The sequence below is a fragment of the Orcinus orca genome, chromosome 3 (assembly GCF_937001465.1).
Source record: "Orcinus orca chromosome 3, mOrcOrc1.1, whole genome shotgun sequence".
NCBI lineage: Eukaryota > Metazoa > Chordata > Mammalia > Artiodactyla > Delphinidae > Orcinus > Orcinus orca.
This window is the reverse complement of record NC_064561.1, coordinates 6649757-6664258: the sequence shown is the minus strand read 5'-3', so window position 1 is coordinate 6664258 and position 14502 is coordinate 6649757. Positions and strand designations below refer to the sequence as shown.

The 14502-nt window shown below is 49.8% G+C and overlaps 1 protein-coding gene across 4 annotated transcripts in view; it reads left to right on the top strand.

The window, feature by feature from the left end:
- OLFM2 (olfactomedin 2) overlaps positions 1 to 14502 on the top strand; it is a 62929-nt gene that overhangs the window by 8432 nt on the left and 39995 nt on the right. Inside the window, exon 1 of one of the 4 annotated variants that reach the window (XM_012535803.3) lies at positions 6683 to 6959. The exons of the other annotated variants lie outside the window; for them this stretch is intronic. Within the exon in view, the coding sequence (XP_012391257.1) occupies positions 6825 to 6959 (135 nt within the window). The 5' untranslated portion in view covers positions 6683 to 6824. Of the gene's footprint in view, positions 1 to 6682; positions 6960 to 14502 lie in introns of those variants that run through there. 4 annotated transcript variants of the gene reach the window in all.

Below are 14502 nucleotides of genomic sequence, written 5' to 3'. Positions count from 1 at the left end.
GAGTCATAGGGGAGGAATATATTGAACTTCAGGAGATAACTGCTGAACAGCCTTCGAAAGTTCCAAAGACTCTTCAAAGAGTTTACCCATTTACTCTCTCACTAGCAGTGTCTGGGCATTTGAGTTGCTCTACATCATCACCAACAGTTGGTGTTGTCTTTCTGTTTCACTTTAGACATTCTGATGGGTGTTTAGTGGTATCACATTTTGTATTTAATTTACATTTCCTGATGACTAATATTTAAATACCTTTTCACATGCTTATTGACCACTTGAGTATCCCCTTTTGTGAAATGCCTGCTCAAGTCTTTTGCCCATTTCTCTATTAGGTTGTCTGCCTTTTTCTTATTAATTTGTAAGAACATGTGTTTTTATACATCCAAATTTTATATCTGTGTTTCTCTCCCTTTTACATAAATTAAAAATGAGGATATCAGTTATTTGTTGGACATAGGATTGCAAATATCTTCTCCTGCTATGTAGCTTGTCTTTTCATTCTCTTAGTGATGTCTTTGATAAATAGAATTTCTTAATTTGAATGTAGTTTAAATAATAACTGTTTTTCCTTCAGGGTTAATGCTTGTTAGTGTCCTGTTTTAGAAATCTCTGCCTGCCTCAGAGTAATGAAGATATTCTTCTAGATTTACTTCTAAAAGATTTATTATCTCTCCCATTTTGATGTAACATCTACATGGAATTGATTTTTGTATGTGGCTTGAGGTAGGGATCAACATTTATTCTTTCCCCTTTGAATAGGGCCAAATGACCCAGGAACAGGCTCCAGACTCTGGAGCCTGACTGTCTGGGATAGATTCCTGGGGGCTGGGAAAAGTTTCTTAGCATCTCTGTGCCACTATTTCCTCATTAAAAAAAATGGAATTTAACCCAATCTACTTCACAGTGGTATTCTGAGGGTTAAATGAGTTATTACATGTACATTGTTGCAGATGGTGCCGAGCTCATAAGTACTCAATAAACCTTAGCAACTATTGTTATTGTTTCTGAGAGTTATGAACTTTTTTCCTCCTGATCATTTTCAGGTCAGGGGAAAAAAATTTCTTTTAATGGCACCTGGCCTTAGTGTGTTCAGGTTGCTATAATAGAATACCATAGACCAGGTGGCTTATGAACAACAGAAATCTATTTCTCACAGTTCTGGATTTAGGGAAGTCCAGGACCAAAGTGAAAGTGCTGTCAGGTTTGGTGTCTGGTGAGGACCAGTTTCTTGGTGTCTTCTCATATGATGGAAGGGAGAGGGAGCTCTCTGGGGGGGGGGGGTCTCTGTATAAGGGCACTAATCCCATACATGAGGGCTCCACCCTCTTGAACTAATCACCTCCCAGAGACTTCATCTCCAAATACTATCACATTGGGGATTAGCTTTCAACATATGAATTTGGGGAGGGATACAGGCATTCAATTTGTAGCACTCCCCAACACGATGTTTAGAGTAATGATGGTGACGGTGAGAAAGGGACTCTTTCTGGAGATATTTCTACATCAATTTCAGCTGGCATTGGTGATAATTTGAATGGAGTAGGGAAAGAGAAGGAAGGTGAGAGGGGCACTATCTGTAGTTTCTAACTGTGGGTACATTTGGTCCAGGACCAGGGTGAGGCAAGCAAGAAATCTAGGGTGCAAAATTTAAGGAAGGACTCATTCTCATGTCAGTGCAGGGCTCCTGGGGGGCGGGAACTTGCAGGGAAAGTTTAGGTATATTCCTCCTTTTAAACAGTTTTATTGAGATATAATTTATATACCATTAAATCCACCTGTTTAAGTGTGCTACTCAATGACTTTTAGTAAATTTGCAGAGTTGTACAAACATCACCCCAATCCAGTTTTAGAACATTTCCATCACTCGCAAAAGATCCCTCATGCCGGGGGCTTCCCTGGTGGCGCGGTGGTTGAGAGTCCGCCTGCAGGGGATACGGGTTCGTGCCCCGGTCCGGGAAGATCCCACGTGCCGCGGAGCGGCTGGGCCCGTGAGCCATGGCCGCTGAGCCTGCGCGTCCGGAGCCTGTGCTCCGCAACGGGAGAGGCCACAACAGTGAGACGCCCGCGTACCGCAAAAAAAAAAAAAAAGATCCCTCATGCCATCCCCACCCCATCCCCAGTTCCAGGCAATCACTAATCTAATTTCTGTCTCTATATATTTGCTTTCTCTGGACATTTTGTGTAAACTACTCATACAAAGTGTGGCCTTTTGTGTCTGCCTTCTTTCACTTAGGAAAATATTTTTGAGGTCCATCCATGCTGTAGCATGTATCAGTAGTTCGTTCCTTTTTATCGTTGAACGACATTCCATTGTATGCATGTACCACAGTTTGTTTATCCATTCACCAGTTGATGAGCATGTGAATTGTTTCATTCATTGGGAACAATGCTGTTATGATTATTCACATGCAAGTCTTTCCATGGACATATGCTTTCATTTCTCTTGGGTAGATGGAATTGTTGCATCTTATGGTAAATTTCAGTTTACATTTTAAGAAACTGCTAAATTGTTTCTTAAAGTAGTTGCAGCATTTTATGTTCCCACTAGAAAGCAGTTTAAGTTTCTCCACTTCATCACCGATACTCGGTACTGCCTGTCTTTTTTTTTTTTTTTTTTTTTGCGGTACGTGGGCCTCTCACTGTTGTGGCCTCTCCCGTTGCGGAGCACAGGCTCCGGACGCGCAGGCTCAGCGGCCATGGCTCACGGGCCCAGCCGCTCCGCGGCACGTGGGATCTTCCCGGACCGGGGCACGAACCCGCGTCCCCTGCATCGGCAGGCGGACTCTCAACCACTGCGCCACCAGGGAAGCCCTTGCCTTTTGATTGAGGTTGTTCTGGCGGCTGTCATGTGCTATTAGTCCTGTGAAACACACAAGTGGAGATGTCCAAGAAGCAGATGGGTATAGGGGTTTGAGCTCTAGATGGAGATCTGGGCTGCAGAAATGCTTTTGGGAGCCTCAGCTGTAGATTCATTTAGTCAGTCAATAAACAATTTCTTGAGCACCTACTATGTGCCAGTCACTGTGCTAAGCCCTAGGGATGAGGCTGTAAAAAACACAGACATGTAGGAGCCCTTGCGGAACTGAAAGTCTAGTGGAAGAGACAAACCATAAACAAATAGAAGTATAATATAATGTCACATGGTGATAAATGTTGTTCAGAAAAATAGAGCAGAGTAGGGGACGGGGGCAGAGGGGTTGCTGTTGTAGATGAGGTGGCCAGGGGATGTCTTTCAGGAGACAGTAGCCAAATTGCTCAGAGTCCAATCAGGGAAACAAACCAGTCTAGGTGTTTCAAAGAGAGGAAATTTAATATAGAGAATTGGTTAAGTGTGAGATGGAAGAGTTGAGAAGCCAAACTGATGGGATGATCAGGAATAAACCACAGCACAAAGCTACTGGAGGCACATGACAAAAGGGTAGTGTGATGAAGAAAAGTTTCTTGTGTGGGAGCTGGGATCATGGGATCATGGAGTAAGTATGGCCGCCGTCAGAATACACACCCCCACCCTAAGCAGAAAGAGAGAGAAGAAATACCCTGGCCTCTCCCTTCCTCCCCACTCTCCAGTCTCCCTCCAGTGCCTCTCATTGGGTGAGACTAATAGGAAGCCAGTGTGCCAGGGAACCCGGGAAGTGTAGTTTTCTGGAGAAGGGTAGGGCATTGCTCTGACTTGCACAAGGATAGCGCAGAAATATAAATGAAGTAAAGGAACAATCCACATGTGTATCTGTGGTAATAGTGCTCTGGGTAGAGCAGACAGCAAGTGCAAAGGTCCTGAGGTGGGAGTGTGCCAAATGGAACCAAAACCCTACATGTGAGTGTGATGGATGGTCCAGGCACAGTATACAGAATGACAGTGGCTAGGGACCTAGGGCAAAGCCGTGGGAGACATTTAGGGATAAGGCAGGAGACAGTGATAGTACAGCCTTTAAGTCAAGAGACAAATGACTTTCAAGAAGGAGGGAATGATTCATGAAGACTTACCTGTGAGAGTGACTAAATGAGGGCTTGTGTGAGACTGTGGGACCAGCAAATCGTAAGGTCACTGGTGCCGTTAGTGAGAGGAGTTTTGGAAGCATACAGGAGGTGGGAGGTAAGGAAGCAGAGACAGCAAGTGCAGATGTGAGTGTAGACCACTCCTTGGAGGAGTTTGGCTGGGAGGAGGCAGGGCAGTTTCCTGCATCACCAATGGTGAGAGAGTGAGAGAGTCTCATTGGGTTCCAGATTATCTAAACAGGAAGGGCTTGGAGCCCAGGTCTGAAATCAGACCCCCCTAGGTCCGAATCCTGGGCTCCCATTTATGTGCTGGGTCACCTTGAGCTGGTCCCCTCTCCTCTCTGAGCCTAGTTTCCTCTCTTGTAAATAGGGAAGTTGCTGTACTGTTCATGGGAGGTTGCATCCAGTACTCAGCAAATGTGTTTGCAAAGTGTTCAGTACTCATAAATGCAAGCTGCAGTACAAGTAGGCAAGGAGGTATCTCATTTTTTAAAGCTCATTATCAGCTGCAAATAATTACAATGTCAGCTACTATTTATGAAACACCATGTTCCAGACACCAGGCAAAGTGCTTTACAAGCACCATCTCTCCCCAGTCTGCCCCAGTTCAATCTGCTGCAACCACACTGGCCTCGTTCCTGTTCCTTGAACACTTATCCTCCTGCCCCAGGGCCTTTGCACTTGCTGTTCTTGGTGCCTGGAACTCTTCCTTCAGATATCCAAATGGCTCCCTCCCTCACCTTCTTCAGGTCTCTGCTCAAATGTCACATTCCCCAACCACCTCGATTAAAGTTTTACTCCCCTACCTAGTCCATATGCCCCTTCCTCCCGATACCCTAGGTATTTTACTCCCCACCCCACCCCCACTTGTTGTCTGACTTATTCCATAGAATGTTCATCTCCACATAGGCAGGCATTTTTAAAAATAATTAATTAGTTAATTATTTTTTGGCTGCACTCGGTCTTTGTTGCGTGCAGGCTTTCTCTAGTTGCGGCGAGCAGGGGCTACTCTTCGTTGTGGTGCACCGACTTCTCATTGCGGTGGCCTCTCGTTGTGGAGCACGGGCTCTAGGTGCGTGGGCTTCAGTAGTTCTGGTGTAGGGGCTCAGCAATTGTGGCTCGCTGGCTCCAGAGCACGGGCTCAGTAGCTGCCACACTGGGGCTTAGTTGCTCCATGGCATGTGGGATCATCGCGGACCAGAGCTCCAACCTGTGTCCCCTGCATTGGCAGGCAGATTCCCAACCACTGTGCCACCAGGGAAGTCCCAGGCAGGCATTTTTAAAATCTGTTGTTTACAGTGCTTGGGACATAGTAGATGTTCAATAAAGCTTTCACTTGATTCTCAGGACACAGGAGCCATTTACACGTATTAGGTCCATGGGTCCTTAAACCACCCACTTTGCAGATGAGGAAACTGAGGCAGAGAGAGGTCATTGCTGGAAGTCCGATAGGGGCAGAACCTGCCTCTCCCTGCTGTTAAGCTAAAAAAAAAAAGGATACTTCAAGACCCCCACCATCCCTACCCCCATGTTCAGCGCTTCTCCCGAGGCGAGCCCTCGGTGAGCTGCCACGGCCCAGGGAAAGGCCTGAGTCATCGCCGCCTCCATACGGCGGCGGCGGCCGCGAACTGAGGGCGACTGCAGCGGCCGCGGCGGCAGCGCGAGGTGATGCGGGGACGCCACGAGAGGGCGTGAGTGCAGGGAAAACAGAGGAAATTAAACCAGCCGGGCTCTCCTCCTGGCGGCCTCGCCGCCCCGCCGCCGGCTGGTGCGTGGGTGCAAAGCTGGGGCACTGCACTCCCCCTTCCTTCGAAAGGGCGGGCCCCGGAGCTGCTCCCTGGGGTCTGGAGGAAGGTCCGAAGTATCAGTTCCCCGCTCCCACCCCAAGTCCAAGTTGTGAGTGGAGACCCAGCTGGGACTTGCCGGCAAAAGGCTAGCTCCCGTGTCGGCCGTCCGGGGTTGTAATGCCGCCCCCTGGAGTCATGGGGGTCCTCCTGCTGCAGAAGTGACCCCACTCCCCATATCCCAGTAATCGCCTGTTGCTTTCGGACCTGCCACTCTGCGCTTCCCTCGTTCGGAAACAACCAAGCGGTCCCCAAAGTGGTCCTGGTACCAGGGAAGCCCCTTCCCCAAGGGAGAAGGAAACACTTGGCCACCCGATTCAAGGGAGCGCACTGGAGCCCACCGCCCCATACCTGCTCTCCCGGGTTTTAGTGAGCCGGGGTCGGTGTCCTAACAGTAGGTGGGTGGGGACTTGCGACTCCGGCCCCCTGCCAGCTTTGGGTGCACGGGGTGGGGCGGCTGCCCATTTAAACGCAGGCCGAGCGCCCGGGGCTCTGAAAGGGGCTGTGAGCGGAGGGTGGCCCGGGAATACCTCGCTTCGGGGGGCAGGGGCGGGAACACCGCTGGGGGCGGGGCTGGGAATGCCGCGGCGGGGGGTGGGGGGCAGGTGGGGAATACCGCCGGAGGGGGCCCCTTGCGGGGTGGGGCGATCCCGGACAGAGGGGTTGAAAGGCCGGGGGAGAGGGGTGGGGACAGCCGGGGCGCCGCCCGCCCCCCGCCGGGCTCCGGGCCGGAGCCGTGACGTCACAGCGGCTGGAAGTGCCCGGCGCGGAGGCTGTGGGAGGCGCGGGAGGGGGTGGGGGGGGGCCGAGGCGGCGCTTTATAAGCGGAGCCCGCCGGGCGCGCCGAGCCGCAGCCCGCGTCCCCGAGCCCCCCCGGCCGGCCCCGGCCCCGGCCCCCCAGCTCGCGCTCGCGCCCCCTGGGCGGCTGGGTGGCAAGGGACCGAGCACCAGGCGGCGGGCGGCCGCGGGGCATGAGGCGGGGGCGCGATGTCGGTGCCGCTGCTCAAGATCGGGGCCGTGCTGAGCACCATGGCCATGGTCACCAACTGGATGTCGCAGACGCTGCCCTCGCTCGTGGGGCTCAACGGCACCGTGTCCCGCGCGGGCGCCTCCGAGAAAATCGTGAGTGGCCGCCGCGCAGGGGGCGCTCCCGGGGGGCGTGGTGCTCGCGCCGCCGCAGCAGCAGCCCCCGGGGGCCCCCGCCCCCCAGCTTCCCGGCGCGCCCGGCCGGGGAGCGCCCTCCTGGGGCTGGGGACTGGACGCGGAGGCGGAGGAGCCCTAGGACCCGCAGCCACCTCCGCGCCTTTTATTATTGTTATTATTATTATTTCTTATTATTAGTGTGCAGTGTCCGAGCGGCAACAATGTACTAGGCTCGTTCTGGCCCCGGGGCGCAGGCGGAAGGGCTGCGGAATTCAGCCTGGTCCCGGCTGAGTGGGGCGGAGCTGGAGGGTAGATTCGGGCGGCTGGTTGGAACCCTGCCTCCGAATAGGGAAGTCTCCGGGTCTCCGAGGGTCTCCACCTTCAGCATCTCTCCCTGTTTGTGTCTCGGTGTCTCTGAGTAGCCCCTTGTCTGTCTCTCTCTCTCCCTCTCTTCTCTCTCTGTCTCTGTCTCTATGTCTCTCTCTTTCTGTCTCTCTCTGTCTCACTATATTCTTTTTCCTCTGGTTTGCGTCTCTATTTTCCTCTCTGTCTGTCTCTGTCGCGCTGTCTCCGAGTTTGTATCTTTTTTTTTTCTGTCTCTCCTTTTCTCTCCCCTGCACAACACCCCACCCCCTGCATCTCCCTCCTCATTACCTGCCTCACCACGTGCTGAATATTTATTCCCATAACTGACCCTCCGTAGGAGGCCCGGTCTCGTACTGGGGTGGGAGCCGGGGTTGGGGCTCATGCTGCCCCCAGAAACTGAAGGATTGCCCCCTCCCCCGTCCCATCCTATCCTCTTCTATCACCTTCATCCTCCAGCTTCCCAAGCCACAGAGTTTGGCTGGGGGGTGAAGGGGGGCAGGATGTGTGTGTTGGGGGGCACTCCCTCGGGGTTAATAATGGTGGTCCTGGGGTCCTGGGGAGAGGGGAGGAGACATCCTCCACTGCAAACTTCCCTCAGCCTCCTCCAGATACGCCCCTTCCCTCCCATTCCTTACCCTCTTCAATCTGGTTTCGGGACTCCTCCCAATACCTGGAACTGGGATTCATGGGGGCTCCCCCTCTTGCTTGATGTTCCGCCAACTTCATCAGCCCCCCTGTTTAGCTCCAACTGCCACCACACTGAAAGCTAAGAGGTCTTTGCTCCCAAGCGTTGTGGGCAAGTGGAGAGGGGGGTGCCCTGTGCTCAGGCTTTGTCCAGCTCCTGGAGGGAATTGTCCCTGGGCTTGGCCCAGGTGAGGGCTTGCAGTTTAAATCCTCAGAATTGAAGCCAATGTGTGAAACAGTGTTGATCTGTCACATCAAGCGATATTTGAATATGTCCTGGTGTATCTATCTATGCATGGTGTGTGTATGGGTGTGTGTGTGAGTGGAGGGTGTGAGAAAGTGTATGTGCTTTGCTAGCATGAGGGCACAAGTGTGTCTGCCTGTATATGAGGGTGCATCCCAGAACGAGTGTGGGTGTGTCCCTGAGTACTCGCTGTATCTCGGTGTGGATGTGTCTGCAGTTGTATGTCCCTGACTATGGGTTTGCATGTATGTAATTGCATGTGTGCATATAAGTTTATATACATGAGTCTGAGACAGACTTCTTGCTATTGCCTTCTGAGGGGGGAGAGAGATGGTGTCTCATTGAAATCAGAAGTCAGATTCCCCTCCCCTACCATCTAAAAAGTTTGAGTCAGTGTAAATGTGTTCATGTATTATGTAGAGCATATGTGTAAATGAGAGCATGTATGTCTGGGGAACGTGTACATAGTGTATAAGAGCATGTCTCTGAGTTATGATTTTGTGTGTGTATATGTGTCTTTGCAAATATGTACAAGTACATGTTTTGTGCATATAAATGTGGACATGTATGTCTTTAGAAGTGTGTGCATATATGTTCAAGTGTGTATCTGTGAATGGTCTATGAATGGTGTGTGTGCCTAGTTTGTATGCATGTGGGTGGATTCCTGTGTGTTTCATGATTTTTCTGTAAGTGTGAGCGTGTGTGTGTACCCAAACTGACCTGGTCTTCACTCTAGCCCATCTGTAGCTAACAGGACCTTGATTCAATGCTTCCATGAAATCACCTGCTGAAAGCTAATAGTTCTCCCATTCCTGAACCCCACCCCATCCCTCAGTCTCACTAAGCCTTGCCAGAAGAGCTCTATGGAGTGAGATTCCAAGTAACTCAGGGTAGCACCTGGGAGGGGACTGTGACATGAGGGTGCTCAGGAAAGTGCCTTGGGAGTCTGATAGACATAGGTTGAAATCCAGACTTTGCCTTAACTTGCTCCACGACTTGCACTCTGGCCCAGTGACATCACCGTTCTGAGGTGCTGTTTCCCATCTATGAAATGAGAATGATAATTCCTACCTCACAGAACTGTTGTGGGTAAGAGGTCTACCATCCAGCCCTTCATCCATCCATCCTTCCATCTATCTCTCCATCCATCCATCTTTACACTCATCCTTTCATCCACCCATCCATCCGTCCACTCACCTATCCATCCATTTACCCATCCATCCATCTCTCCATCTTTCCATCCATCTCTCCATCCAGCTCTCCACCCATCTATCTTTCCATCCACCCATTATCCATCATCTCTCTCTCCATCGATTCTTCCACGCATCCATCCATCTCTCTATCCATCCACCCATTTTGTTTATTCAACAAAATAATTGAGTACCTCCTCTATGTCAAATGTGTATATGCTTGAAAATCCCAGCTCAGTGCCTGACGTAGTAAATGCTCAGTTAGTGACAGGACTCTGAGATGAATCTGGGTTTGAATTCTGGTCCTGCAATTTACCAGTGGTATGACCTTGGGGAAATTATTTAATCTCTCTAAACTCCAATAACCTCATTAGTCAAGGGGAGTTCAGAGTCCCCATTAAGCCACAGGATCCATGAGAACATCTGTGTTTTACTCACTATTGAACCCTAAGCCCTGATGCAGAGGAGGCCTACAATAGATATTTGTCAAGTGGCGGAATCAACAATCACATCTTCATAAGGATTCCATCTTCAAATGGAAAGATAGCTGGGTGCATAGTAGGTGTTCAGTAAGGAGAGTTTGTAGCCAAGCGCGTAATAGGCATGGAATAAATATTTGTCAAGTGTCTAAATCAATAATGCACCTTCCTAAGGATTGGGGAGAACAAATGGAAGTGAGGAGGCACAGGGTCGGTGCTCAGTAAGGAGGAGTTGTGCGAAGCTACAGAGCACCGACGTGGGTAAGCTGAGGGGTTCCGGAACCCAGGTAGTGAGAATTCCCAGTCATGAGGCAGACAGTTGGATGCTGGTCTGGACTTTAAAAACGATCTCTGTGAGGTAGGGGTGAGCCCAGACCCTCAGGCCATTCTTGTCTCTGGTTTCCCCTCCCCCATCTGATCCAGAGAAACAGTTTAGCATTCTAAGAGATTCTGAGAGACGGTGTTACAGATCATCCCTGAAAGGGGGGCGGGGAGGGAGAAGCTGCCACTGCTACTACCTTTGGCCAACTCCCAACCATAAACCATCCCTGTGGGATGGAGCCTTCAGTGGAATGGCTTCTCACCTGGGGGGTCATAAATTCAGAACCAGACTAAGAATTGTCAGCCCCATGGCCAGCAGCTGCCGTCATTACGGGGCCTGAAGTGAGTTACCTGCATCCTATATGTTATGCCCTTGTCCATCCCCTCCTCCTTGAGGGATGGAGGGAAGGAAGGGGAGATGGAGGAGGGATATTCTGTTTGGGGAGGACCCTTTTCCTCATGGGAGGAACAGGGAGGGTCTGAGCAGCTATCAGCAAGAGGCTGTTTGAGGACTTCCCAGTAAAAACCAAAGTTCAGAATCTATGTGTCTTCTTGACAGTTTTCTGTGCAGGGGGGAAGGACCCCAATACTCGGTATCAGTCAAGAGAGGCAAGGTAACACTGCCATAACAAGTGGCCTCATATCTCGGTGGTTTAATACTGCACAGGTTTATTTTGTGCTTGAACGATGTATCCATGTTGGCTGGAGAGCTCTGTCCATGGTCGTCATGGACCTGGAATGACGGAGGCTCTATGGTGACATGATTACTGGAGCAGGGAAAGGAAGGTACAGCGTAGCCCCCACTGGCTCCTAAAGCTCTTCCCTAGAAGTGACACGTTACTTCTGCTCACATTCCATTGGCCAACACAAGTCACATGGCATGCTTCACCTCAAAGAGGGTGAGAAGTGTGGTCCTACTATGACCCGGACAGAGAAGAACGGCCAAATATTTATGAACAACCCTAAATACACTACTGATCCCTCTTCCTCTTATTCTACAACAAGAATTCTCTTGGAGGGTATCTCCATTCATTCATTCACTCATTCATTTATTCAACAAATATTTATTGAGCACCTGCTATGTGCCAGGCGCTATTCTAAGTGCCAGGGATATGACAGTGAACAAAACAGACAGAAATCCTTGTCTTTGTGGAGCTGACATTCTAGGGCAGGGTAGGGGAGAAATAAATAAGTATACAGATAAATTTATAATACATGGTGATACCCGTACTATGAAGAAGCATAGAGCAATATAAGGGGAGTGGAGAGTGCTGGGGGGGACTATTTTAGATTGAGTAGGTGACATTTGAGCAGAGATCTGAAGGAAGTAAGCAGAGGGAACAGCAAGTGCAAAGGCCCTGAGGTGGGAATATGCCTGAAATTTTGGAGAGTCAGTGAGGAAACCAGTGTGGCTGAAGCAGAGCGAGTGAGGTGGGAAAGTGAGAAGAGATGAGGGCAGGGAGGTGGTGGGAGCCACATCATGTTCGGGGGAGAGGGACTTGCAGGGATTTTAGATTTAACTTGCAACTTCTCATGCATTCCCTCTCCTCATTTCACGCTTTCCTTTTCAACATGCACTTTTAACCTTCTAACATTCACGGTGTAGTTGATATTTATTTTGTTGTCTGATTCTCCCCACTGTAATGTCAGCTCCATGAGGGCAGAGATTTTTTTAAAAATCCATTTATGTTGACAGTTATAGTTCCAGTGCCTGGCACTGGGTCTAGCACATAGTTGGTGTTCAATAAATACTTGTTAAGTGAATAAATGGGATGCCAGGAGGGTGCTAAGCAAAGGAGGGATGAGACTTAACTCAGGTGTTCACAGTTTTTCTCTGGCCCCTGTGGGGAGGACAGACTGTAGGAGGTGAGGGTGAGAGCTGGGAGACTGGGGAGGCGGCCACAGCACTGGTCTAGGTGAGTGATGATGGGGGCTGGACCAGGGTAGGGACCAAGGAGGTAGAGAAAAGTAGGCGTAGGATTTGACCCACACCTGCCTATTCACCTGTTCCTAACTGTGGACTTAATGGCTTTTGCTCAAACACCTCAATATGTCAGGAAATATTTATTGAGCACCTACTTTGTACTGGGAAGGATCCTAGACTATGGAATATAGAGATGAATAATGCCCCGGCTTCAATCAGATTGCTGCCTCATCAACAGTACTTGTGACACGACATGGTATGTGTAGAGACAGAGATATTTCTGGAATGCTGTTGGGGCACAGAAGAGGGGCACTGAAATCAGCCAGGTTGCAATGGAAGTTTCTTGGAGGTGGTGATGTCCAACTGAATCTTAAAAGTGGAGAAGGAACTGGCCAGGTGAAAACAGAGCAACGGCATTCCAGACAGAAAGAATAGCACGGACAAAGGCTCAGAAGTGAGGAACATCCTGTTGAGGACGGACACTGCAAGCTGTTCGGAGTTGTTGAAGACAATGTGCCAGGTTGGGAAGAGTGTGGAAGTGGCCTGAGTGGCCAGAGGGGTCCATGTCACAAAGGGATTTGGACTGAGGTGTCTGTACTTCATTCTGAGTGTCAAAGGATGGGAAACTTGAAGGGGTTTGGAGCAGGAAAAGAATATGAGGCTGTCAGTTGCATTTTTCAAAAGAGCTGATTGTTAGAAAATCCTTCTAGATTGTGAGTATGAAATTTATCTCATTTTAACATTTTCCTGTCTCACTTGCACCAAATCTAAACTCCTTACCCTGGCCCAACTTGGTAAGCCTCAGTTTCTTCATCCATAAAATGGGGATAATAGTAGATTGTACCATATAGCATTGTGTTCAGCCATGTGCCTGGCATGTGGAAGGTGCCTATAAGGTTCGCTATTATTATTATCACTAGACCCCTGCCTGAGTCTCAGATCTTGGATCACTCTTCCATCCCTTGCTGCTTTTCCTGCCTCTGGAACTTTTTACTTGTTCCCATCCTCTGGGAACATCCTTCCTCCAGTCCTCCCTCTAGCCAGCTCCTTCTCACCCCTCCTGTTCCAGCTCAAATGTCACCTGCTCAGAGACAGCTCCCCTGACCACCCCAGCTACAGTGTCCCCACTTTATTATTTGAACCTGTTCTATTATCTTCTCAGTACTCATAATGATATGAAATCATCTTGGTAATTGTTTGTTTACCACCAACAGAACAGAAGTGCTATCTGAGTGAAAACTTTGCCCGTCTTGTTATTGCTGGGATTTTCTCATTTGGGGCCATAGGTATTTCCTGAATGGTCTCAGTTCTGCCCCATGAGACCACTGCCCCTTTGTCCTCCCAGTGAAACTTCTGAGCCTTGATGAGTATTTCTGTGACCACTTAGTCTTCTCCCATTGCTCAGAAGTGTCTGCTTCTTATAGTTTTTTTTTTTATCGTGTCTTTGTTTCTCAACCCTTCTCTGTTTGAATGGATGTCCAACAAATGTGCACATTGTCACTTTCTCCATCTCTGTCTCTCGGTCTATGTCTGTCTGTCAGACATAGATCTTGCCACCAGAGAGCAGAGTCATCCCTGACTAGCAATCACTGAGCTCTTCTGTGTGCCAAGTCCTGTGTTGGGGGCTGGGGATACAGCAGTGAACAAGAGAAACTTGATCTCTTTCCTCACAAAGCTTCATAGGGAGACACAGTGAACTTGGAATTGTGCAGATGGCTATATAATTAAAGATTGGTGGGGGCCGTGAGGGCAGACATTTGGGAAGGGTTAATCAAGGAAGGCTTCCCTGAGGAGGTGATGTTTGCCCTGAGACATGAAGGATGAGTAAGAGTTGGGCAAGGACAGAGCTGGTAACGTGGAGGGAGAGAGGCCAAGAGAACAGGGTGTGTGAAGGTGTTGGGATGGGATGGCAGGTGGTGTGTGAGGATCTGGCGAGATAGGCGGATACCTGACTACCACTCTAGACCCCAAGCTTGATGCAACACATAGAAATGGCTTGAGATGCTGCCTTTGCCCATACGGTCGGCACCAACGACAGCACCATGGACAGCTACCAAGGGAGGTGGTCTGGGCTTTGGGGCTGCTTGAGTGTAGTTAAAACTGGCTTCCTCCTCTTCCAGAGGGAAGCTCTGGTTTCTGCGTCTTGGTGTCTTCGTGCCCCCAGCATCCTTCTCACCTCCTGCCCTGGGCAGCTGACGCCTCTTTGTGAAACTCCAAGAGAGGAGCAACCGCAAAGCTGGGCGAGGAAAAAGCAGGCTTCTGGGGGAGGCTCAGGCGTTTTGAGAGAGTCTGATGTGGCGTTGGGTGTGTTTGT